Source organism: Coccidioides posadasii, chromosome 1 (assembly GCF_018416015.2).
Source record: "Coccidioides posadasii str. Silveira chromosome 1, complete sequence".
In the NCBI taxonomy this organism is placed as follows: Eukaryota; Fungi; Ascomycota; class Eurotiomycetes; order Onygenales; family Onygenaceae; genus Coccidioides; species Coccidioides posadasii.
Window position 1 is genome coordinate 7,610,984 of NC_089407.1, and position 24,345 is coordinate 7,635,328.

The following is a 24,345-nucleotide window of genomic DNA, read 5'->3' on the forward strand; positions in this document are numbered from 1 at the left end:
AGTCTATATTCAAACATACTAGACATAAGAAGTGAGAATTTAGAGACCTCTGCGGAAAAAAAAAAAAAAAAATAGACAAGATGGAAGCAAACAATCCGAACCGCCAAACCACGTGTTAAACAAGGTGAAAGCAATCAAAAATAAAAAATAAAAAATAAAAATACCGAGCAATCATTAATGCTCAGCAGATCCCGGAACCCCGTTCCCAAAAAAATAAAAACAAAAAAAAAAAAAAAAAAAAAAGGGACATTAATGATTAAGAGCTGCTCAAGTATTTCAAAACGGATTCTTTCTCCTCGAGTGGCAGCATGCTCAACACCTGCTGCACTCCCTTCAGACCACCCTCCTTGTCGCCCATCAATAACTGTGCAACTTGCATTGCAACACTATTGGTCTTCATGGATTCGACCTTCTCGTATAAGACCTTCTTGTTCTCCTCGTACCAAAGAGCAACCTTGCGATCCTCATCCTCGAAGTCCTTGTCTAGTAAGCCAGTCCAAGACCTGAGCATGAGAAGATTCTTCTCACGCAGAGTTGGCTTCGCTGGCCCGGGTGAGGAGGTAGGAGACGGGCTTCTCGACGATTCTGGGCTTCCAACTTGGGATTCAGCGCTGACAGATGCCATACGCTTGAGAATGAGTTCCTCGCTGAGACGGCGACGGAGACGCCAATAGAAAAATCGTCGCGCGTTCTTCCACTGAAGCGGTTTGCGGATGGTTCCCTTCGCCTCCATGCGACCGGCACGATCGTGTAGATCGGCAAACTGGAGAGCAATTTGAAGATAAACCGGAAGGAGTTGGTTTTCACGCTCAGTCATCTTGTTCTTGATTTCGGATAATTGTTCGGCACTCAGTGACGCGTCCTGAAACGACCGCCTAAGTTCTCCATAAATCGGGTCGAGACGAGCCATGGTTTCTAGCTGTTTCTCGCGACGATACTTGATGCCGACGATACCCTCAGGTTCGAGGACACCACCACGCGATTCTTCATCGGCGTACATCTCCATTTGATCAGGGTTGATGGTAGGATCGATAACGACCTGAATAAACCAGTTAACACATTGCCCCAAGCATAAAAGGCGATCGCACTTACCCACGAGCCACCACGAAGTTCGCCAAATGGTGGGATATAAACGAAGATAGGCTGCTCATACTTTACAAGAGCATCGACAATGTAGGAACCGTATTTCAAGACCTCGTTGTACATGTCGCGCTGGCCACCAGAGAAACCACGCCAGTTGGCCAGGATCATGACTGGAAGTTGTTCACCGAAGTTAAAGTCCTTCAAAGCTTGAGCAGTCTTGAAAGCGGAGTTGGGGTACCACACGCCGCCAGCTTCAGTTGTGACCATTTCCATAGAATCCGGATTAGCAGGATCTGCCGGAGTAATGTTATCCACGGAACGAGTTTCGACAGCAATTACACCCATTGGAATTCCACCAAGTCTCGCACGGCCGACCACCACTGTCCTAGCCCAGCCTCCGAGAGTTTCTTGGAAGGTGCCCTTGTCGAAGAGACCGGAGAGATAGCCTTCTTCGTCCTCCTTACCACCAATGAGCCATCGCACATCATACGTTTGTTTAGGTGGGTAGTAGGTAATGTCACGATCCCATGGATCCGAGCTTGGTCGAATTGGAATTGGCGAGCCCTTGCGATCAGGAATGAAGGACATCCACTGGACAATCTTCTGGACACCTTCAAAATCGTCGTTGGCGGTCATATGAGAAACGCCATTCTTGTACATGATTTGCGTCCCACCAAGTTGCAGATTGGACGTATAGACTTCTCGACCAAGAAGTTTATTGATGGCAGGAGCACCTGTTAGAATAATGGGTTGTCCTTCAACCTGGATAGCACGGTTACCGAGACGAACGAGATAAGCACCGATACCAACGGAGCGGCAAGTCACGAGAGTGATCGTGAAAATATCTTCGTAGGCTCTCGATGTAGCTCCGGCGATAAGACCAGAACCTCTCAGGCACTCGACACCCAACCCATCCTTGGCGCCGATGATAGTTGTAATCTTGTATCTATCTTCACCGTCTTCATGGACAAGTTCGGTGATGACATCTTTCGACTTTCGCTCATCCAGCTTCTTCTTAACTTCTGGAGTCAGGTAGAGATACTTGAAGCCAGCCTCCGGCTTCTTGGGATCGTTCCAAGCAACAGAGAAGAGTGGCATCAATTCTTCCGCCATGCCGATACGAGCACCCGAGTTGGCAGACAGGTAAATTCGCGGAACACCTAATTTCCTAGCGAGTTCAGTACATTTGTGGAAGAATTTATCTTCCAATGGTCCGAACGAGCCAATTTGATAGGTGATATCGTTGGCAACAACGATGAAGCGCCTGCCATGAGGATATTCCGGAGTTCTGGCTGTGACGATCCACCCAACCATACCATGGGTATTGGTTCCGGGCTCTCGTGACACTTCAACCAAGTTATCAGAATCGTCGAGGACAAGCTCACTGTAATCAATACAACCACCCTGGGGAGGTCGTTTTTCAGCAAGGCTGGGCTGGCTGGCTATAGCGTCGATCCAGGCATTCTGGAAAGCTTGTCTGAACAGTTCTGGGAAATCATACACGTATTGCGTTCCCATCAGATGAGCTTTGTAACGTTTAGGCTGAAGCCACTCTTTTGTGGGGTATGGCGTCGTGACCGGCCGAAGGTGCATAGATCCAACCTTGGTGGTACCACCAATGCTGTGAAACACCCACTCTCCCTTCTCCGATTTTCTTTCCACGTACATCTCAACTTGGATGATATAGCCGGATGTATTCGTAATCACTACACGGAGAGGATATGCCATGCCAGTGGTAGGGTCAGTACAGAGAATTCGAATTTCTGCTCCGGTTACGCGCAGGCGCCAAAGTCGCCGGCCGAAGCGCTCCAAGAAACCTGCAAGAGCTTGTTCCACATCCGATGGCTGCAGTTGGAAGACAGGGGTGAAGTTAATGAAAATGTGGTTCAAGTCGGAGTTATTGTTCCCAATGATCTCCAGGGCATCCAAAATGTCGTTCATGAGGTTATCGGCTTCGGAGATCAGGTACTCAGCAGTGGGGATATCATCGCGTAACCGGCCTGGTCGTACAACAGCACGGGTGAAGTAACGCTTGTCAGCGGTGGCCTCTTTGGCAGGTCCTTTACCGATTGCTTCATAAACATGGATATTCCTGTTTTCGGTGAACACAGGACTGATATTGAATTTGGACAGTCGGCCGAGTTCTAGCTGGAAAGCCAATGCAGGTTCGCTGTGGCGAATGCTTTCATCTTCGTCGTATGCAGGACCCCTGAAGGTGAAGTATCCGGGGTAGGTTCCGTCGCCATGCCCACAGACGAATGTTATTCTGCGGACGCAACGAGACTGCAGATCATCCTTGAAGTCAGACACAATCTTGCTGAGACGGGCAGCGACTTCTTTGTCGTCTAGTCCTTCCATGTCGCGAATAGCGATGTTACAAACTCCAACCAGTTCGTCATTTTCGGGGCGTGGCTGAGGTTTTCTCTTGGCAGCTAGCTCGAGGGCGTTGTTGGAGCCCGGCCTCTGGACACGGTCGGCACGAGGGAATACCTCTAGAGCTCGAGAGAGTACCTCTTCGATCTCATCGAAGTACTGGGCAGGAATGAGCACACCTTTTCGCACCGGCTCATTTGCACCCTTATTGACCAAATACGACATATCGCTTATGGAACTGATTTTCTTAAACGGATTGTTTTCTGTCGTTGGGGTGCTCGGAACAGAGGGGTTTGAAAGTGCGGTATTCATCCCGAACTCTGCCTGAGGTACCTTTCGCAGAACGAAATCCCAAGAAATGAAGAATGGAATCTCCTGGTCATTATGATATTGAACGCCTTGGAGGTCGTAAGCTCGGTAAGCCCGACGAACGTAGACTTCCAAAGCAGCCAACGATACCCACTGGTCCTGGTGGCCAAAGAACAGAGGAAGGACATCAAAAACGGTATACTTTGAGTCGACAACTTCCTTAAGGACATCGAGATCTGGTTCCCTGTGGTCCCATCCTGTTTCTCCGTACTTCGACTGAACGACCGAAGATCGTAGGATGTGCTCCATCTGAGCCATACGCTCTTCCAACGACGGTAGAGCACATTGAATGAGAAGTTCGCGTGCTTTGAGTGCAACCTTGGAACAAGGCCTTGATTCAAGTTCCGCCAATTTTTTCAATATCGGTTTCAAGTATTTCCCGACATTTGGCGTAGTCGGTTTGTTTGGCCGGTATGTCTCAAGAATTGCCAGTACCAAGTTATTCTTTCCGCCAACTTTGGTGTGGGAGATAACGGTTTGAATTACATTCATAATGTCATCCTTGTGTTCATCTCGAAGCTTCAGGATCGCGTCTTCATCACGGATGTTTCTCTGGGCGAAGAGGTGTTCCACATTCCAATATTGCTCCAAAAGGGCAGCGATCACATTGTACTCATGGGCTCTCAAGCCTTCAGTGTAGTCCTGGATTACTTGGACCAGAGGAGCAAGCGTAGCCTTGAGGATTTCAACATCGGCAGGAGCTACGTTTTCATCCAAGAAGCGAGTGAAGGTCTTCATCAACTGGGCAGCAGGGAAGTCGGCCTTTCGGGCCTTGGACTTTTCGATAACCTGAGTAAGCTGCGCGTCAAGTTTTTGCGGCATCCGGGAATGAAGAGCGGAAACATGCGCGTTCCATTCACCATATGGCAAATCCGGGTCTCTCAGCACCTCGACCAACTCTGCAAGCGTACCAGACATGATCACCTGGTTATCGAAGCCGAGAAGGATGTCTTGCAAGATATTGTGAAGAAGCCGGAATCGCTGCGGAGGTTTGCTGCCCACGACTTGAGGAAGACCCATATCTGGCATCTGCCCGAGGAATGGCTGTGCATGTTTCACCTTGGATGGGTCATCCAACGTGAGGATTCCGAGAATATCACCAGCCTGCAAGGTAGCACCTGGTTGTTTGATGAATTGGACAACGCCATCTTCTTGCGCAACCAAGGGCATGTACAACTTCATAACCTCGATTCCAGCAAAGACTTCACCGGATTTGACATGCGCCCCATTTTCTACCGTATAATGCACCAGCTTACCTGGGCTGGGCGTTCTAAGCTGTGTGGGATCATTTTCTTGTTCCAGGAGACAAGTTTTGCCATCGACACTTAAGCGTGTAGCAGCAGCTTCGTCTTTCCAGTACACGTTGTGACTTCGCCCATTCAACAAAACAAGCAAACCCCCGTCAGCAAGAGCACGGACGCCAACCAAGCATTTTGATCCGTTGATAAATAGATGATAGCTGTCTAAGCTTGCTCTAGTTGCGGTAAACTTGTATCGGACGTCTTCGTAGATAAAATCGATCGTGAATACAGTCTTTAGGACATCTTTTGAAGGAACTTGACCCTTTTCGAGACCCTTTTTGTATTCTGCAATGCAGGCTTCACTCGCGACATGGGCTTTGGTCACAGCTCCACAAATAACAGCAATCACGGAGTCCGGGCGCTCAGCTGTTAGCTTCTTAGTGATAAGTTCATCAAGCCAGCCAGTAGTAATTGTGTTATCTTCAAAGGCAGGCGTTTCCAGGAGTTTGATTAAATACTCGACGGTCGTTCTAAAGTCACCACGAATGCTCAGTTCCTTCAAGGCCATAACCATATGTTTCCTTGACGCGGATCGATTTTCTCCATAGGCAAAAATGTGGCCGAACTGGGAATCGGAGAAGTTATGAATTCCACCAGAAGTTCCAACGGAAAAATAACCCCATACGTTAGAGCTGCTTCGGAAGTTGAGCTCGTGCATCGTGCCACTGGACGGCTTAAAGCCTTCGCCAGGATCCTCAGAAGTAATACGGCAGGCCGTTGTGTGTCCCTTTGGCTGAGGACGCCGCTGAGCTTTGAGACTTTCCTCATTCGAGAAATCAAAATCGATTTCGGAACTGGTATTGACATCGACACCATAGAGAAGGCGAATATCTCTGATACGGTGTAAGGGAATACCCATGGCAATTTGAAGCTGAGCAGCTGGCAAATTAACACCAGTGACCATCTCAGTGGTTGGATGTTCGACTTGGAGACGAGGGTTTAGCTCTAGGAAGTAGAACTTGTCATCGGCATGGGAATACAAGTATTCCACAGTACCAGTCGAGACATATCCGACGAGTTTGCCGAGTCTCACGGCGGCGCGTTCCATCGCCTGGAAAGTAGAAGATTTCGCAATCGTGACAGGTGCCTCTTCGATGATCTTTTGGTGACGGCGCTGGACGGAGCAGTCTCTGCCGAAAAGCGAAATATTATTTCCATACTGATCGGCCAGCAATTGGACCTCTAAATGCCTGGCATTCCCAGCAAGTTTCATGATAAAAATGGGCGAACCGGGAATTTCACTGGCAGCGGCGTTGTAGAGATTGATGAAATCATCCTCCCTTTCCACTTTGCGAATACCTTTTCCGCCGCCACCTTCGGACGCTTTAACCATCACTGGAAAGCCGATAGCTCTAGCTTTTTCTAAGCCTTCCTGAGGAGAATGTGTGCATCCTCGATCGTAGATGTCATCTTCGACGGTAACAATGCCATTGTCGTCAATCGTAACCTCGTCAACTCCCGAACCGGACCATGGAATGCACGGGACTCCGGCATGTTGTGCAACGATGGTAGAAGAGATCTTGTCACCAAGGGATCTCATGGCTGATCCTGGCGGGCCAATGAAGATAATCTTCTTAGGAGAGGCGGCTAACGATTCTGGCAGTTTTGGATTTTCCGAAGCATGTCCCCTGCAAGAAAAAAAAAGAAAAAAAAAAAAAAAGAGTCTATTAGGAATCTAGAGCTGCGTGCTTTGGTGATCGGTCAAGCTTACCAGCCGGCCCAGACTGCATGAACTCCTGTTCTCTCTGCAACATCGACAATGAGCTCGACATTAGCAAAATTGTTGTTATTGGTACCTCCGGGAACCTATTTCAATACCGTTAACCTTCAAAGTTCACGGCTCATCATTTCGTGTGTGTATATTCAAGTGTCCGCATACTTCCACATATCTATCGGCCATGCGGATATAGTCCGCATTCGCCTGAAGGTCCTCCGGGGTTGCCATCACTGTGAATTGAATTGCGCGTTCATCACCGAATGTGTCATAGGCCCATTTCCGGACCGATCTGATCTCCTTAACGGCAGCAATGCCGTTGTTTGCAATCAAGACCTAGAAAAGCACAGAGGGCAGTTAGAGAAAAGAGTCCATGGCACTCAAAAGTGTAAATATGTATTTTTGCCAGAGAGTGCCAATCGCATCAATCCAAGCAAAGGCCAGAGTTTGCCTCAACAAGTGCAACTTACTGAGGTAATGACGGAGTGACCATCGTGCTGAGCAACAAAGTCCTTGACAGCCCCCGGTGGCGCTACCTCTAAGCTGTTACCGCCGATGAAATGTGATGGGATATTATGCTTTGCAGCATATGAGCTGCCATGACCGTTCGTGATCTCAGGCATGGTGATTAATATATCGCGGACGCAGGTTGGGAAATCGTGATCGTGTTAAAAGGAGAATAAAAAAGACACCGCCAGTATGCCCCGAACCCCGACAGCGCAATCAGCAGCGTATCAAAGCGTCCCAAGTTCGAATCGAAGGATGAATTTTTGTTTCTAAACGGCTGCCGGATCGAAAGAAAATTATCCACCAAATCAGCACCACAATTCCCGGCCGGTCGTGGTGGTCATGAAGGAGACACGGATTATGAGATTGGCGAGTTTGAGAGGAGGAGTGAAGAGATGGGCCAAAGTTTCCTCCCGCAAAAGAACGGGTGACAAGCAGAAGAGGAGAAGGGGGATGATGAGAATGATGAGGAGGAGGAGGGCGATTGATGCGAAGAAGCAAAAAAGAGAAAAAAAAAAAAAAAAAGGAAGAGAGAGATAGGATGGGAAGAGGAACAGAGCGGAGAGAGGAGAGAGTTGGTGATCGGTAGTCGAGGGCAGCAAGCGAAGCTTCTTTGGGGGAAGGTTCAGCGCAGGAGAAAATGTACCCCGTACCTGGCAAGGCCTGTAATTAACACCAGACGTCGGCGGAATGACCGAAGCCAATACCTTGCAAAACGACCCCGTAAGCAAATGGGCCCCTCTCGTTGGCTCGCTGTGCAGTTTACGTCATTCGTCTCCCGGCGAGCTCTCAGCGGTACTGTAACGGTGATACGGCATTACAAGCTCCGGTCACAACGGTTCAACAAAATGTTAATGTTGGCGCAGCTTGGGGACAAGGACTTCGGAGTAACTCAAACTCCTTGCGGTTGGAAATCAGCGACTCTCCGGGGATATATTATTAACGAACAGGCTCTGCAGGGTCTGCGGAGAGAGCATTATTGGAAGGCAGCTCTGCTCTTCCTGTCTTCACTCCACTTCTCTGGCCGTCCTTCTACAGCGAGATCAGGCCTCACCACAAGCCCCAGCAGGTAACATGGATGTAACTACTCTGCACGGTGTGTATGTACTCTGTAGGAATCTTGCCGAGTCAATCACTCCGGAGGACGTCGTACCGGCATCATCATCGTCGCTGATCAACGCATCCCACCACCAACATCGAGACATGACTGGTAGAGCCATTTTTGTCTTGTCAAAGCCCCTCGCCAAAGCCTTCCAACCCAACCCTTTTCACCAAAGATTCCAGCCCTATCCAACCTTGTTGGGGTAGGATCCCCCCTAAAAAAAAATTACGGAGTCCGTCCATGCCCATAACCCACACGAATTTCGCAAGCCGTCCTCCCGTCCGGAGCACTCCCGCCTAATTTATCATAATAATCTTTCTTTTTGGTGGTTATTTTACTTTAATTTTCTTTTTCCCCTCTGATTCGATTTCTTTCCGCCCCAGCAAGTCGCTCAGCGGATCCACCGGACGCCAAGCCAGCGCGGGTGGGGGCGCCTTCCCCCCAACAAAACCCTCGCTGCGGAAGTTTCGCGCGTTTTGAGTGAATTTCAGCCTTAACCCGATGCGGACTAGCGCCAGGTTCGGACGTGCCTGCCGAAAATCTACCAAGCCTCGAAGACGGCGCCACGGTTTTAGTCATTTCACCGCCACAGATCAGAATTAGTTAAAAATAAAAATAAAAAAAAAGGAAGGGAAGCTCTGCGAGATGGCGGCGGCCGGCTTTGTTGGCGTACATAGTATTAAAATATGCATGTAAGGACAGGGGGAACAAGTGTGCTTATTTCTCCTGGGCCGCAGGACGGTCAGGTGGTTCTCGAACTGTTCGGAGTTTTGCTGGATTCGACTCTCGGGGAGCGAAAGGCCACTCGACTTAAGCTTAACTTAGCTACGGAACACTCACGTACGTGTTCAAAGTTGCTGGAGGCGGCACACTTTTATTTTTAATTATTTATTTATTTAATTTTTTGGGTTTTTTGCCCCTCCTTCTTCATTAAGATCACACACCATCTTGAGTTACTATCAAACCTAAGATACATTCATTCATTCCCGCGAGCTTGAGATGGGAACCCGGGAGGCTAGATCCCTGCGAACCTTCCAGACCGTTGAGGCGCCAGAAAGGGTACCTCCCGGCGTGGACATTGCCGCCTCATCTTCGGCACCATTCTTCTTTCACTCTAGATCCATCATTTTGAATTCCCATCAAGACCGCTCGGAGGTATGTATGTAGTATTACTTCACGGGGAGGAGGTAATAAAACGAAAAGAAGTATTAACTAATGCAAAATAAAAATATTGTTTGTGTAAACGAGCGAATAAGAAGCAAACAACAGCGATGTACACACTGGCGAGGGTTCAAGCTTTGGTACAAATGGAAGAAGCGAAGGAATAGAAACCTGCAACACAGGCAAAGAAGGTAATGTATGTTAGGTGGTTGCCAGGATCCGTCCGAGTGGTTTGAGCGAGATTATCAAAAGCAGAATGAGGGAGGGAGGGGAAAAAAAAAAAAAAAAAAAAAGGAAAGCAAACAAAAACAAAGGCCCTCCCGATCTCCAGTGCGAACAAGGACTCCGTTGTTAAAACTCCCAGGAAAGCAGTCTGCAATAATCCAGAAGATCACGGCCTAGATAATGGGCAGGGATTGGTGGTCTTCATATCAACATATTACGGAGGTGCAGTTAGTGGCCCCTGGGGGCAGGGGGGGAAAAAAGGGGGGAAGAGGATAATCAGGATATATGCCAGCCGTAAAATATCATAGCGCCGTGAGCAATGGTCCAGAACCAAAAAAAAAAAAAAAAAAAAAAAAAAAAAAAAAAATATATATATATATATATAAAGCACACTGTAGAGCGAACGTGAACGTTACAAAGCAAAAAACAACCCTAAAGGCTAGTATGTCTCTCCTAATGCACTGGCTTCATTTCTCCGCTCCGGTGGTAGCATTTCACCTTCTCGGCGGTCTAAACTCGAGCTGATACGCCGTCCATGAGATATACCGGACACACTTGATCCCCCGCTCTGCCTCTTTCTATGGCTTGCCGGTGTAGGGATGCTTGTTGGTGGGAACTCTCGTCCGTTGACCCCGCCAGGTCGGGGAGTGGGGGTCGTGATGTTCGCATCGTCCTCGTCTATGTATGACATGTTGGTTGAAGGGTTGTAGTTGCTCAGCGACGACCTCGGCCGTCTACCGTCTGATTCTGTGGGGGGAGTCTGCGAAGTTATCGGCGGTCTGGTGAAACTTTGGCGGCTTTCCGACCGACGAAAGGGGATAGGGCCAGAGCCCTGGCTGGCTGAATAACGGCTAGACGCGCTAGTGCGACTGCTCGGCCGGCTATCAGCATTACGGGATCGAGATGGCGTTGGTTGTGGCAGGCCAAATGAGCCCCGACTGGCGCGAGATGGTGTAGCATCGCTGTTCCGGGAGCCAGCAAGGCCGCTGCTCACACGCTTCCTTGCATTTCTCATTGTGACAGTGGAAGGAAGATATGTTTGACCCAGTATTGTGCTCGTCCTCGGAGATACCTTTGGGGGTGTACCAGTGGGAGCGGGCAGCCTTGACCTGGCTGAATGGACCCTTTCCTCTAGTTTTTGCATCTTGCCGATGAGACCACGTATCTGGTACAGCGAGCCAGACTTAGGCATCGCATTATTAGATGAGGGAGGGTTTGTGCTCGACCGCCGATAATACAAAGTCGGCGTGTTCTGTTTATTTGTCGGAGGCACTGGGGGCCCGCGGGAGTGTCGCGGGGGTCGTGACTGTGGAGAAGGTTTCTGAAACGACTTCAGCTCCGAAATGGACGTCCTTGGTCGAGAGAGCGTTGGAGTAGCCGGCACCTTGCGCACATCGTTGGACCTTTCGGAGCAAGGCGGCGAAGGCGGGGTGACGGCGTCGGAATTTACAGAGGACACGGACTTTGCCGGTGGGGTTGCAATAGAAGGAGAGGACGTGGAGGTCGCGGTCGGTGAGCGCTCTGCATCTTCGAGAGGATGTAGAATGGAGATGCTTGAGGAGATTGAAAAATCCCTGCCCCTCCTCTTGAAGCCCTCCGCCTTGCGAAGCTTCTCCTGAACGATGTGAGTTTCGACTTTCAGATCGGACAGTTCATCACGAAGGCGTTGGTTCTCAATGCGCAACGATTCACGTTCCTGCTCTCCATTCTTAATCTCTTCTTCCAAAAGCACTCCTCGTTCTATCGCCACGTTGTACTTTGATTCAAGGTCCTCGAGGGAAGATGTGGTATGACGAGCCTGGCGTTCGAAGTCATCATTTGCAACCTCGATATCACGCAGTTTCAGTTGAAGTGATCGATTCGATTCGCGGAGGGTGGTTATCTCTTTCTGCAGCGTGTTTTGCGCCGAGTTTGCCTCCGACTTGGCCTGCTTGTACTTCGTCTGTCGTAGTCAAAGCGTCAGTAGACTGGTGGAAGGCGATGTGGCCTGACCACTTCACGCAAAATACAGTATGCTGTCGGTTTGAGATCGGTGGATCTAACCTTCCATTCCTCCACTTCGTATCCTAAGCTTTCGACCTTCTCCTTTAACTTCCTTTCCCGTTTCTCGGACGCTTCGATATCTTTCTCAAGCTCGGTCTCCAGTTCTCGACTGGAAGCTTGGAATTCGGTCAACTCCAGTTCTAACTGTTCATACTGAGCTTTGTAGTAGGCAATGGCTTCGTCGGAAGACGTGAAATTGTTTGGTGGTGAGGAGGGCGTTGCGTTAGGCATCGCGATCGCTGGGATGCCGCTTTGCCAGAAGTGAGCTGAAGAGAGCAACGAATGCTCAGCGATGACGAGTGAAGAATGAACGTTAAAACGATGGGCTGACCCGGTGTTCGGGTGCTTTGGGCGGCTAACTCCGATATCTCGCTACTTGCCGGTTGCGACAGGAACCCCAAGTTGTGATAAATAGGAGATGAAACAGCTGATGAGAGGAGGAGGATGCGCCCCGTAATTACCCTGATGGCATCGAGCACGCTGCGATTCCTCTCGAAATCTAGCTTGGCCCTCCTGCCACAGGTAACAAGGCGCTGTGAAGCTGACTTACCTGTCCTGCTGGGCTATTGCGGGACCATCGTTTGTTTGTTGTCGGGCAGTTCGAGGTCGAGCGTCATCATGGGTCGGTCAGGCATGATGTTTGGGGTCCTCCGCCGGCACCCAATCACATGTGATTATGTAACAACACATCCATGACATCGAGGTTAGCCCGGATGCGGCTAGCGCAGTTGCTGTTGCCGGGTCACCTGATGCCCATCTACGTTGAGCGCGGAAAAGTGACGTGCACATTACGAGCAGCCTATCGTCGTGACAGCAGTCCATCCGCATCCGACCATCAAACCCCTACCAAGCCAGCTGAACCCGCTCTGGTAAGCCTTCTATTTCCACGCTTTGGATACCCGCAGTGCGTTGCCGCAGCTTCACTCCACACTTGGAGCCTCTGGGGTCCCCGTTTGCTCTGCATGATGTCCCCCCTTCCCCTTTGTCTGAACACGGCTCTCCTATGGCCACGCACGACTCCATCTTAGTGCCATCCAACCTTGAATCACCGCGCTCCTCAAGCACTCTTGTTTGAAATTTATTCACATCATGCTAACAAGGCTCAGTGGAAGCCTCCAGTTGATCCCGGCATGGCCGGCAGCAGCGCCATGGCAGATACAACCGACTTGAGCTTGGATGCTCCTAGCGACCTCCAGGACATCCCCGACATCTCAATGGATTTACTTCCGCCACCGGAAGGTACATATCCCGACCGGGCTACTTTGTTAGCGTCTGTTCAAGCTCATGGAAAGGCGCACGGATACAACGTAGTGGTCAAGTCCTCGAGCACTCCAACGGAGAAGAAGCCAGGCCGCACGGCAAAGGTGTGGCTGCGATGTGATCGTGGTGGTCAATACAGACCCCGGAATGGCCTCACTGAGGAGACCCGAAAACGGAAAAGAACGTCTCGCCTTATGGACTGTCCATTCATGATGGTTGCTGCAGGAAATCCGGGAATATGGACGCTCACGGTTTTGAACCCAACCCACAACCACGGCCCAGTGACCGAAAAACCCCGACCGGCTCCTCAGACCAGGGTCAAGAAAGGTCAAGTCAGCTCGGTTCCTTATGATTGGCCACACGATGCGACCTTTACTCCATTCACCACGGCGCTGGTTCTCATTGATATGCAGCGAGATTGTAGGTCTAAATCAGCCCACATCATCCAGAACTGTACTGATATCTCCGCCTCTCTACCCATTGTTAGTTTGTTCGCCTGGAGGTTATATGGAATTCCAGGGTTATGATGTCAGTGGAGCCCAGATTCTTGTTCCCAAATTACAACGGCTTTTGCATGCATTCCGAAATGCTGGATTTCCGGTTTATCATACACGTGAAGGTATACTTCTCCAAGCCCCCCATTTATCGTTGATCAATGTTACTAAGTATATACAGGTCATCGAAGTGATCTCTCCACCCTCTCAACCCGAGAAAGCTTCCGGTCTCGTAACAATCCCTCAGGTCTTGGAATAGGTGCAGATGGCCCTCTTGGTAGGTTCTTGATTCGCGGGGAACCAGGGCATGATATCATTCCAGAGCTGTACCCTATTCTAGGCGAACCAGTGATAGATAAACCTGGCCGTGGGGCTTTTTCACATACCGACTTTGAACTACTTCTACGAAACAAAGGCATAAGGAATCTTATTCTTACTGGCCTAATGACGGACGTGGCCGTCTCCACCACAATGAGAGAGGCTAGTGATCGTGGGTTTGACTGTCTTCTTTTGGAGGATGGAACTATGGCACACGACCCAGGCTCCCATGTAGCTGTGTGCGAATCGATCAAAAAAGAGGGTGGTGTCTTTGGCGCCACTGGCAAACTGGACGATATCGTTCGCGCTGTGGAAAACTTCAGAACCACTACTGTCAAAAGGCTTGCTCCACAAATGACCGCGGTAGCGTGAAATTCTCGCTTCTCGTGCCGCCATTACACAGAGAGCATCCAACCTCTTTGGAATGGGATAATTCTTTGATACGAGATTACGAAGGCATTCAATGGTTCAAAGCAGCCAGTTATATTTTGCTGTTTCTTTTGGGTTGGATGAGGGCTTCTGCTTTGTAAATTATGCATCACTTGTTTCCGCTGGTATTATTTTTACAACGATTTAGGACTGTCTAGGTGTACTCCGTACATTATGGCCGTATCAGATGCAATTGCTCTGGCAATTCAATTCTTTCTCGATGTGGGGAACTGGGGTATCACGATCTGCAAAGTATCGATGGGACACAAAAAGATTCTTTCCGGTCCATGATGTAAAAAGCCCAGAAAACCAAATCAACAGACCTGTATCTCAGAAATAAAGCAACATCCCAGCCGTCTTAACTCCTCTACCGTACCAACGGAGTTCAGGATGAGAAATAACCACCAGAAGACTCCTTACACCAAAGCTCTATACGAAAAACACGCTGAATGGACAGAAATCTATAACCACTTCTTCCCCGCCGCGAGCACCTTACTTCGAAATACGGGGCTCTTGATTTCCATTCCCCTTCGATAAAACGGATTCATAATTGTCTTCACCCAGTTTTCATACACTTCATTCATAAATTGTCGTACCGCTTCCTCCGTCTGCGGGGACGTGGGATTGTTTGCTATAGACGAGGATGACGCACGTGTGCTTCCGACGAGCGTTGAAGAAGGCGAAGGTTGGAGAGGCTGATGGAGAAGGAGGAATCGCACTCCGGTGCCAGTCATAAAAGCGGAAACGTAGGCTGATGCCGGTGGGTAGGTATCGATATGCTTTAGGTACCTATCTAAGATTAAGCGCCGTGGTCGGGTCGGTTTGGGAAGCAAGCGGGAACATACATGGCTCCATTAGTCCACTGGACTTCTTCCACAATGTCCAGACTAGCGTGCACGATGAATTGGTTCATATATCTTGAGGTATCAGGGAATCGGAACCTGGGGACTCCATCTCCGCCACCCTTGGAGGTGCCGAAAGCTTGACTGAAAAGCGGCGAGTCGCTTGGTGATAAAATAGTGAAATAATAAGACATGCCGGCTTGAATCCCGTAGCGCAGGCTCAAATGCTTCCCAGCTCTCCCCGTTTTCTAGCAGCACTTCTCGTCATCATTAGATCATTTCGTCGCGTTCATCAAGGCGGCGGCCCGCACAGGATTGGGTCACGTGATATTACCGCAAACTCGCGACTCCGATCCATCCATCCGACGAAGGGCGCACCTCTGCCCATTTAGCAGTCACTGCCTCGAGGTTCCCCAAGGACTCAAGTCGACTAGCAAGAATAGATGAAGCCTATCACACCATAATTTGAGCCATCCCCTGGAGATAATGGCACCGCCAACCCTTTCATATGGCCTTAATTTGGCCTCCAAGAAGTCGCAGCCCGCCACCTCCGCAGGCTCGTCCACATCCAAGAAACGCAAAAAGACCATCTTTGATTCGGATTCCGATAGCGATACGGGACCTACAGAAGACACAAATGGTGAAGAAATTACTACTCTAGGTGGCCTTACTTCTGCGGATCCAGAGCCGCCATCAAAAAAGCAACAGAACGCACCCCCGAGGAAAGCCTTTTCTGGAAACGCAGATGGCAAACAGAAGGACTATACAAATCTCTCAGCCCTGCATAGCAGCAATAAGCATTCCCAAACGGCCGCCTCTATTGATCCTAGCATTTACGACTATGACAACATTTACGACTCCATCCATTCCAATCGTAAGAAAACCTCAGCCTCCGCGACTACATCTTCCGGACCTAAGTACATGACGTCTTTGCTACGTAGTGCCGAAGTGCGCAAGCGCGACCAGCTTCGCGCTCGAGATAAGCTGTTAGCTCGCGAGCGCGACGCCGAGGGTGATGAATATGCGGATAAAGAGAAGTTTGTGACGGCAGCATACAAAGCGCAGCAGGAAGAAGTGAGACGGATTGAAGCCGAGGAGGCCGCCAGAGAGAAAGAAGAGGAGGAAAGGAGGAAAAAGGGCCTGGGAATGATGGGGTTCTATAAAGACATGCTAGAAAGGGATGGAAGAAGACACGAGGAGGCGGTTAAAGCTGCTGAGGAAGCAGCTAGCAAAAAGCAAGCAAGGAGAGAAGATGAAAATGAAGAGCAGCAGGAAGAAAAGTCTGCTGCCCAGATTGCCGCGGAGTTGAATGCTCGTGGCGCACACATCGTGGTTAATGACGAAGGAGAAGTCGTTGATAAACGTCAGCTTCTCTCCGCTGGGTTGAATGTTGCTCCGAAAGCGAAGGCAAAGACAACTCCAGCTTCATTTGCAGTGGAGTCGCGTGCAAGAGATATTCGATCTGATCGTTTTAGTGCTGCTGCATCTGCTCGCTCACAGCAGCGCGAACGCCAGACAGAAATGATTGCCGCACAATTAGAAGAGAGAATGCTTAAGGAGAAGCAGGAAGAAGAGGCTCGACTGAACGAACTGGCCGAGAAGAATAAGAGCAAGAAGACGACGAGCGATGTAATGAGTGCAAAGGAACGGTACCTCGCCCGAAAGAGGGAAAGAGAAAAAGAGGAGCAAGAAAAAGGAAAATAGGCAAATGCAGGAATTGTCGGGTCTGCCTGTTGTGGTTTATTTCAGTTGGCTTTTGAGCGAGGGTTGGAGTTAGGGGCAACTTGCGATTTGGATCTATTTCATTTCATAATGATATCAGAGTCTAAAACCACTTATCCTTGTCAAGGAAATAAACGCTTTTTAAAGGCCATATATAGATCTATGTCGCTCGTCATCATAATCATCATAATAATATCGTAGGGGAAAAGTGTAGAGAACAAAACCGAAACGGATATGCAAAATTGGGATCAGATGAGCAAGGTTCGCAATGAATCGCCCAGGCACCGCGTATTTCATGAAACCAGTGACCAGCACCAGACGATAAAGGCCACCGGTGGCGTACATTATCGGCAAGGATTTCAAGCCGTCAATGCAAAACTAAGGCCGAGAATTCCCATTCCAGCAATCGCAAACCCAATGCACAAATTTTGATTGTGTGATAGTACCAACCCCTCGGAAAATAATTGCAGAGAAACGTTCGTCATTACACCGGCAGTCGCGGCAAACATACCCCCATAGACTGCCCAAGATGCACCATTCGGGTCTTCTATGTCTCCTGGCACGGGTCCGTTCGCTCTCCGTGCGCCCCAAACCCACAGCGCAGCTAGTCCAGCGCCAGCCGGCTGGCTTACGCCACCTAAGAGGCTAGACCAAACCACGGCCTTTAATCTTGATTTTAGGGCGAGATAGAGTGGCAACGCCATCGCAAATCCTTCAGTAATGTTGTGAATAAAAAGCGCGATAAAAACTGACCAGCCGAGTGTAGGGTTTGTGTGGTTGGTTGCATATGTGATAAAACCTTCAGGGAGTTTGTGTAGTGCTATGGCAAGTGAGGTCTGCAGCCCAATGGATAAAAAGGCATTTTGGGGAACATGGTGATGATGTTCTTTTGAAGGAGGGGGCAAAGGCGAATATGCTGTCGTGGAGCCGAGAGCCGGGGTTCTTTGGTCAGTTCCAAGAACATCGTCATGGCCGGGAGAATGTTGAAGCGGTTCGCCGCTCATCATATCGGTTGTATGAGATGAGTGAATACTACGTGCTTCGTCGACTACGCCTTTGTCAACATCTGGCTGCATAGCGACTGATTCGGCAACTATTTCCGGCATTCGAGAGTTCTCTAGGGGTAGGGGCCCAGAGGAACTGCGATAGCGGAGAGCGTCAGGCCGGCCAGGAACCCCAGCAGCCTCTTGATCCCTGTGTTGCGTGATTGTCATACACTCTTGGCCACAAGCTTGAGAAAAACCGTAGCAGGGACCAGTATTGTCGCATGCAGCTTTCCGAACACCAACTAAGCCACTAATTGGGCCCGACAAGATAGATCTGATAAAAGATGCATGGGGCTTTGTAGGTTCAGCATGTGGCACTGGCTGATGAGCAGGGGTAGTCGCCGAACTTGTGTTCTCGGATGCTGTTATCAGTGGCGTACGCTCTGTGGCAGGTTCGTCAGGGATAACAGAGGTTCCATTTGCTGGTCTAGGGACGTCGTCAATCTTTCCATCTTCTTCATGAGTGTGGGCACAGGCAACCACATGAGAAGGTATATGGCTGTGAATCCAGCCAGACACGATTTTGATCACAATAACCCCGAGGAGAAACAGCCCTATTAACATGAATGCAGCCATGCCGGAGGAATAGCCCGCGCGGATAAGGTACTCTTTTGACGTCGGTAACATGCTGAAGAGCGAAGTGAATAACTATGCGTCTCATTAGTCTCATGCTGCAAGCATTACCCATGTTTGACACATGCGCACCAGAACACCTGCACTCAAGCTCATAGACGATGAGAGAAATACATCGCTATCCGAGATCTGAAAATTCCTCTTCCCAAACCAATTTCGAGCAACGATGTCCACGCATATGATGGTCGACCCCAGTACGCAGGCTAAAGTTGCATTTTATTAGCGAATGCAGGAAGAAAAAACAGAGGCGGCGATCAAACATACCGACGCCACTGACACAGCTCATAACCCATCCCCGGGTGTCATTATCAAGCCCCATCCTGCTGGAGGGACGGCTTCAAGTGTCGTTAACGGCCAACGGTGTAGACGACGTGAACTCAGAAAAGACGAAAGGTAGATTTTTCAGGTTGTGTGGGCTTTCAAAGCCTGGTAATTGACACCAAATTATTCCCTAAGGGGTCTCACTCGAATGATAGGCAGAAACAAAACCGTTCTGCTGAGCGAGGAGCTGACAGCCGTGAGAAGACGGCTAACGTCGCATCGCAGCTTCAGGTTCTGCAGATTCGCCTGCTTTTTGCGCTGACCAACGGAGCCCGAAGGATTACATCACCCGGCGCGTGGTGATGGTCACGTGGTTCACAGGGTGACACAGCTCCCGATGAGGACTAGCGTGCCCTCAAGGTACCCGCACCGATAAGCCGCAATCTTATCTCCTGATGTGCTTACATAATCGACCATGATTGGTCGGAGCTCTGGTCCCAATTTCCGGCATCTGATTGGCTGAAAATGCAGCGCCGCCGTCGAACGCGCAGGAAAAAACAAATCATCTTTCGTCGGTCTCGCTGCAATGGGGGGATTGCGTGCTGGTGTTGAGAGACAGGGAGGTCAGCTCAGCAACCAGAGACAGTAAGCCATTTCCAGGATCTTGACTGTGCTTCACGGCCCGTGGTTCAATCCGGGGTTGTTCATTGTTTGGATTACTAGCCGGGCGCTCGACTCAAATTATGTCGAAAGCAACATTCGCAATCATCGCCGCAGCGGGTGCTGCCACCGGTGCTGGCGTCACTGCACTTGTCTACTCAGCCAAGGCTTCCCGGCAGCAGCCGCCGGTATCGCCTGCTCTACCGTCAGCAGCCAAACCTCCGGTACCCTCACCGAATCCTGCGGTTATCCCACATCCATCCACTCCGCAGATACCGACCCGATTCCCAGCGCCCGTTGATCCAACCGGCCTCCTCCAGTACGGATTCCCCGGTCCAATTGCCGACACCATAAACAGTGCCCCCCTGACAAGCGCATATGACCGCCGCACACGCAACCCATCATGGGTGGCCGAGCACATCACGCCCGAGTCTCTCAAGCTCAACAACGCCGACCGCAAACACAGCGTCTTCTACGAAGACCAAAGCATCCCCGCCGCATTTCGCGCCAAGTTGAGCGATTACTTCCGCTCCGGGTACGATCGTGGACACCAGGTTCCCGCCGCAGATGCAAAATGGAGCCAGGACGCCATGGACGCGACATTTGCTCTGACGAATATGTGCCCGCAGGTTGGGGAGGGCTTCAACCGCGACTACTGGGCGCATTTCGAGGAATTTTGCCGAGGATTGACGAAGAAATACCCTTCTGTGCGTATCGTCACTGGCCCGTTGTATCTACCGAAGAAGGATCCAACCGATGGAAAGTGGAAAGTCACCTACGAAGTTATCGGAAATCCACCAAATGTTGCCGTTCCAACACACTTTTATAAAGTTATATTCGCGGAAGATGGAAAAGAAGGAGGGAAGGTTAGCCTGGGTGCCTTTGTGATGCCAAACGCGCGCATCCCAAATGAGAAGAGCCTGTCCGATTTCGAAGTTCCCTTGGAGGCTGTAGAGCGTGCCAGCGGCTTGGAGTTCACATCAAAGCTTGCTGCAGACCGGAAGAAGAGGTTATGTCAGGAAGTGAAGTGTGAGATCATGGTGAGAGAGTTCGCGAAGGCAACTAACAGAAAGGCATTGCCATCGCCTTGACATATCTTATGAACGCGCTTTTTCCGCACTGTTCTGGGGAGTCTTTTTTGTTTTTTATTAAGAGGTTGGACTTAGATTATTGTGTATGATACAGCATGTTCATGGGTATATAGGCAGCATGATGTGATTGTCTGTTGATCAAATGACGTACAGAGTATGATCATTAACACTGAAAGGCTGTCCCAGCCTTTTTCGCAAGATTCGCTCCTCCGCCCGCAAAGCCGGTACCCTCGCTACATATTGCGACCAACCCGGGTCGTATCTTCTCCTTATCTTTGTCCTTCTTACCATCTTTTTTAGACTTTCTCTCAGTGATATCTGTCTCACAGACATAGCAAAGCATCCGTCCATGGCGCTCAGTTTCTTCAGGGTCCTGCGCGTGAGGATCTGGATCTTTATGGGGCGTCATAAATTTTTCTACACAAGGTTTGCAGATTACATGCCCACACGGTTTCGTTACTGGACTTGTGAGCAGTGTTGTTCGTCGTATTCTTTCTGCTGCGGGTGGGAACTTACACATCGCTTTGACACCGTTTTTCAAAGCCCGTTTACAAGACGGGCAAACCCTTATCATTTCTCCTGACTGGTCATCTTTTACTTCTGAGAAGTTTACCGAGACTAGATATTTCAAGGAATAACCATGTTTATTTGTAGGCGTAGAAGCGGGACAAATGGGGCTCAATTTCGCAGGTTTGGCATCATTCGCACCGTTCTCAGTAGATGGCGTCAACGACGGGATCCAGAAAGAAGGCATCTGCGGCTTCGCAGACTCGCTCTAAAGAAAACATTGCCGTTAGCCCGAATTGAACGTAGAAGATAGATGGGACGGCGAAAAGGTGTCATGCCCTCTCCCGTTGAATCTCCTTCCGTATTCTTTCCCTCTCCTCCCTGGCAATCCTCTTCATCTCCATCTCATCCAGCTCAAACCCTTTTCTCTTCTTCCTCGCCAGCTCTTCACCGCTATTCGGACTTCCCTCGCCCTCACGTGTACGGTCTTGGTCCTGTTCTCGGTTTGAAAACTTCCTCTTCCGATCCTCCAACCCCATGCTTATCATTTCAAACTCCTTTAACTCTCTCTCCCTCGCTTCCTGCGCCAGTCTCTCATCATTTTCCTCTTTTTCTTGCTGCTCCAGCTCCCGCTCCTTCTCTAGTCGCTTAATTTCTTTTCTTTGCGCTAAAAGGTCGTTCACAGCGCATTCCCGACAGAATATATCGCCGTTTGTGGCACATGCAACGACCGGAGAGCGGGCGGGGAGAAGACATAGTCTACAGGAGGAAAAGGGCAGGAAGGATTCACGTGATAGTCTTGTACTCTGGGATCCCCAAGTGGAACGGAGGAGAGACCTTTCATATGAGGTGAAATGGGGAAGAGATGTGTTGCGTTTAGAGTGTGCCATTGCAGGGATGTTAGTGATCAAAAATGCCGCCAGAGGAGGGCCAGATGTGAGGATAACAATGTTCCGCACAGATAACTAATAATATTCAAGATGAGACGCGCGCGGAGTCTCGCTAACATGATGTGTGAGATCGCCCTGGCCGTCGCTGGGATGCGCAAAACCAGAGTGGCTGACTAAACAAAAGGGTGCCCCAAGCTAACTAAATGCCAATCACGACGCGTCCTGGCCAACTTATCACCACCACCATCCATCGTCAATCCCAATCATTCCATCAATGCGTCGCTCTCCGGGTGTCCGGCTCACCATATTCTGCCACATGTCCCTGAAATTCGACCACCAGAGCTTGAAGTACCAGTTCACGTTGATGTATTTTCACCTTTTGCCTCCCTGGGATCTTCTGCCCTTCTTCCCTCTGCCATTGCCTTTGCCTTTCCCCTTCCCATTGTCCTGATGAAGCCGAGTTTCATCGTGTTCTTTCTTCTCCACAGCTAGGGCCTGTAAAAGCTCTTGAAAGCCGTCCGTTTCGTTTGCCTTCTTTGTGTTCTTTTTTTGTTTTAATAGCCCCGGCGACTCTGGATCTTTAGCGTTCTTCTTTGGTCTCTCGATATCGCACAGCCGAAGGTATTCGTCATCGCCAGCTCCCAACATGAATGCAATCTTATTACCGTCCATGTTCAGTGTAATGATGAGCTTCTCTGCTTCATCCTTTGTTGATAAGCCCCTTTTTGAATCACTGCTGTCCGCAAATTCTGCCACGTTTGCCTCAACTTGCGCCAATTTCCACAGATCTGGCCCGTCACATCCTTGGATCATATAGAAACCCGTGCGCGCTGCATTCAAGAACATTGCAGCGCGCCCTGCATCTGAATGATACGCACATATTCTTGCGCAATGTGCCAAGACCTCACAATACCGTCGATCAAACAACTTGTGGCCAGAGAGCTTCTGCAGAAGCTGAGACGCAGCTCTGAGTGCTCTTGCTGGCTGGGCCTTAGCTACAGTCGGGGAAAACACGACAGGAGCCAGTTCATTCACAAGGAGAAAGTCTGCGTCAAGTTCTCGGTCTTGAGACTCGCAGTATTCGCAAGCACATTCAAACCCGAAATGCTCTTTCATGTGTTGCTTTCTTTCAGTGGTGTCCAAATGGATCTCGTCGTATGCCACAGTAATTTCCTCACCCCGGCTTATTTCTCTGCATGCACGTATATTCAAAAACGTCGATTTTACCCCTTCGGTGTTCGCCTCAATAAGCGTTTGTTGGGCATTCGGGACACAAGAATGATTAATTTTTGAGGACCAATGACCGAGGACTCGGACCTTTTGACCGGAAGGAAGAGTGCATGGAATGCAATTTTTCTCGAAATATGCGCCGAACTTCCCCAATTTCTCTTCCGAATCTTTCTTGAGGGTGAAGAAAAAGTGGGTAAAGTTAGGACAATTGACTTCCTTTATTTTCTCCGCCAGCATCTTGTTATAGTTTTTGATTGAACCACCCATGGACTCTAGGGTGTCTTGCACAACCATGACTGGTTCATGAGTAATGATCTGGCAACGGGGCATCTCCATCATTGCGGCTAGTCCTGTTCCTTGCTTTTTGAATTCTGCAGCTGTCCACCCTATGCCCGGACTGGCAAGCAGACGGATAAGAGGAGTGGCATTCTCGCGGAGAAAAGGCGAAGGAGTACTCCCCTGCGCATAGGCATCAGCATCTTATCCCAGGATCCTCTTTTCTGCATAAAGCCTGGCTTTAGTGTCTCATAGAATATTGCACTACTCACAACTTTAATTACGCATTTCAGGAAAGTGTTGAAATCGGGCAGTCCGTCATCTTCTGGGGTCTGATGTTTGACTTTGCCGGTTCTAGCATTGCAAGGGGCAATCCCTGATGAATCCTGGTCCGCTGATTCCGGAATCATCTCTGAAGAAAAGTCTGCGGCGTCGTCCCCAGGGGAGTTCTTTAAGGTCGCTTTCTCTTGCGAGCACCGATGCTGTGCCAACTCCTGCGAATCAGCTGCCACGGCCTCATGAGCGGGTGGCGTAGAGTCTGGGAATTCCGGCGTAGCAGCATTTAGAGAGTTTTCCTCAGGAGGGCCCATGTTGCAGATGCTGAACCGGGTATGAAGCTATCTGTATTTATCAAGAGGTCCCCTGTTGTCAGCCATTTCTTATGTCACGGCTTTTTATCTTGTCGGATCTCTGGATTCATACCAGGCAGCGGCTTTATGATATGCTTACCTACAAAAACCAGCAATTCGAACTGGCGGAGCAGGGTGGGCAGCCGGGATTCAGCTGTAGGAAGAATAGAGAAAAGAGT

At 49.7% G+C, this 24,345-nt stretch overlaps 9 protein-coding genes across 9 annotated transcripts; 3 read left to right on the forward strand and 6 right to left on the reverse strand.

Moving 5' to 3' along the window:
* Window positions 1–31: 31 nt before the first annotated feature.
* ACC1 (acetyl-coenzyme-A carboxylase) lies at window positions 32–7,883 on the reverse strand. Its single transcript, XM_003066211.2, has 5 exons — window positions 7,311–7,883; window positions 7,006–7,176; window positions 6,838–6,932; window positions 1,093–6,754; window positions 32–1,039 (listed from the first exon to the last, which is right to left on the reverse strand). The coding sequence occupies exons 1-5, from the start codon at window positions 7,461–7,463 to the stop codon at window positions 257–259; spliced, it is 6,864 nt and encodes a 2,287-aa protein (XP_003066257.2). The 5' UTR covers window positions 7,464–7,883; the 3' UTR covers window positions 32–256.
* A 2,391-nt stretch (window positions 7,884–10,274) lies between these two features.
* Window positions 10,275–12,109, reverse strand: NDE1_1 (NADH:ubiquinone oxidoreductase; the record flags this gene model as incomplete). Its single annotated transcript, XM_066123786.1, has 2 exons — window positions 10,275–11,777; window positions 11,879–12,109. 2 exons carry the CDS (start codon window positions 12,107–12,109, stop codon window positions 10,275–10,277), a joined length of 1,734 nt encoding a protein of 577 aa, XP_065979861.1.
* Window positions 12,110–12,983: 874 nt separating this feature from the next.
* Window positions 12,984–14,372, forward strand: D8B26_002300 (uncharacterized protein). The gene is made up of 3 exons (XM_003066213.2): window positions 12,984–13,558; window positions 13,626–13,757; window positions 13,814–14,372. Exons 1-3 carry the CDS (start codon window positions 13,009–13,011, stop codon window positions 14,320–14,322), a joined length of 1,191 nt encoding a protein of 396 aa, XP_003066259.2. The 5' UTR covers window positions 12,984–13,008; the 3' UTR covers window positions 14,323–14,372.
* Window positions 14,373–14,609: 237 nt separating this feature from the next.
* On the reverse strand, window positions 14,610–15,485 carry TRS20 (TRAPP subunit). The gene is made up of 2 exons (XM_003066214.2): window positions 15,225–15,485; window positions 14,610–15,168 (listed from the first exon to the last, which is right to left on the reverse strand). The coding sequence occupies exons 1-2, from the start codon at window positions 15,413–15,415 to the stop codon at window positions 14,841–14,843; spliced, it is 519 nt and encodes a 172-aa protein (XP_003066260.1). The 5' UTR covers window positions 15,416–15,485; the 3' UTR covers window positions 14,610–14,840.
* A 222-nt stretch (window positions 15,486–15,707) lies between these two features.
* Window positions 15,708–16,925, forward strand: D8B26_002302 (uncharacterized protein; the record flags this gene model as incomplete). The annotated part of the gene is made up of 1 exon (XM_003066215.2): window positions 15,708–16,925. The coding sequence occupies one exon, from the start codon at window positions 15,708–15,710 to the stop codon at window positions 16,923–16,925; it is 1,218 nt and encodes a 405-aa protein (XP_003066261.2).
* Window positions 16,926–17,302: 377 nt separating this feature from the next.
* Window positions 17,303–18,941, reverse strand: D8B26_002303 (uncharacterized protein; the record flags this gene model as incomplete). Its single annotated transcript, XM_003066216.2, has 3 exons — window positions 17,303–18,637; window positions 18,695–18,825; window positions 18,887–18,941. 3 exons carry the CDS (start codon window positions 18,939–18,941, stop codon window positions 17,303–17,305), a joined length of 1,521 nt encoding a protein of 506 aa, XP_003066262.1.
* A 512-nt stretch (window positions 18,942–19,453) lies between these two features.
* NUC1 (nuclease) lies at window positions 19,454–20,634 on the forward strand (the record flags this gene model as incomplete). Its single annotated transcript, XM_003066217.2, has 1 exon — window positions 19,454–20,634. Exon 1 carries the CDS (start codon window positions 19,627–19,629, stop codon window positions 20,632–20,634), a length of 1,008 nt encoding a protein of 335 aa, XP_003066263.2. The 5' UTR covers window positions 19,454–19,626.
* A 163-nt stretch (window positions 20,635–20,797) lies between these two features.
* D8B26_002305 (uncharacterized protein) lies at window positions 20,798–22,031 on the reverse strand (the record flags this gene model as incomplete). The annotated part of the gene is made up of 3 exons (XM_003066218.2): window positions 20,798–21,093; window positions 21,151–21,409; window positions 21,480–22,031. 3 exons carry the CDS (start codon window positions 22,029–22,031, stop codon window positions 20,798–20,800), a joined length of 1,107 nt encoding a protein of 368 aa, XP_003066264.1.
* A 163-nt stretch (window positions 22,032–22,194) lies between these two features.
* D8B26_002306 (uncharacterized protein) lies at window positions 22,195–24,127 on the reverse strand (the record flags this gene model as incomplete). The annotated part of the gene is made up of 2 exons (XM_003066219.2): window positions 22,195–23,720; window positions 23,810–24,127. 2 exons carry the CDS (start codon window positions 24,125–24,127, stop codon window positions 22,404–22,406), a joined length of 1,635 nt encoding a protein of 544 aa, XP_003066265.1. The 3' UTR covers window positions 22,195–22,403.
* Between the last annotated feature and the right edge of the window lie 218 nt (window positions 24,128–24,345).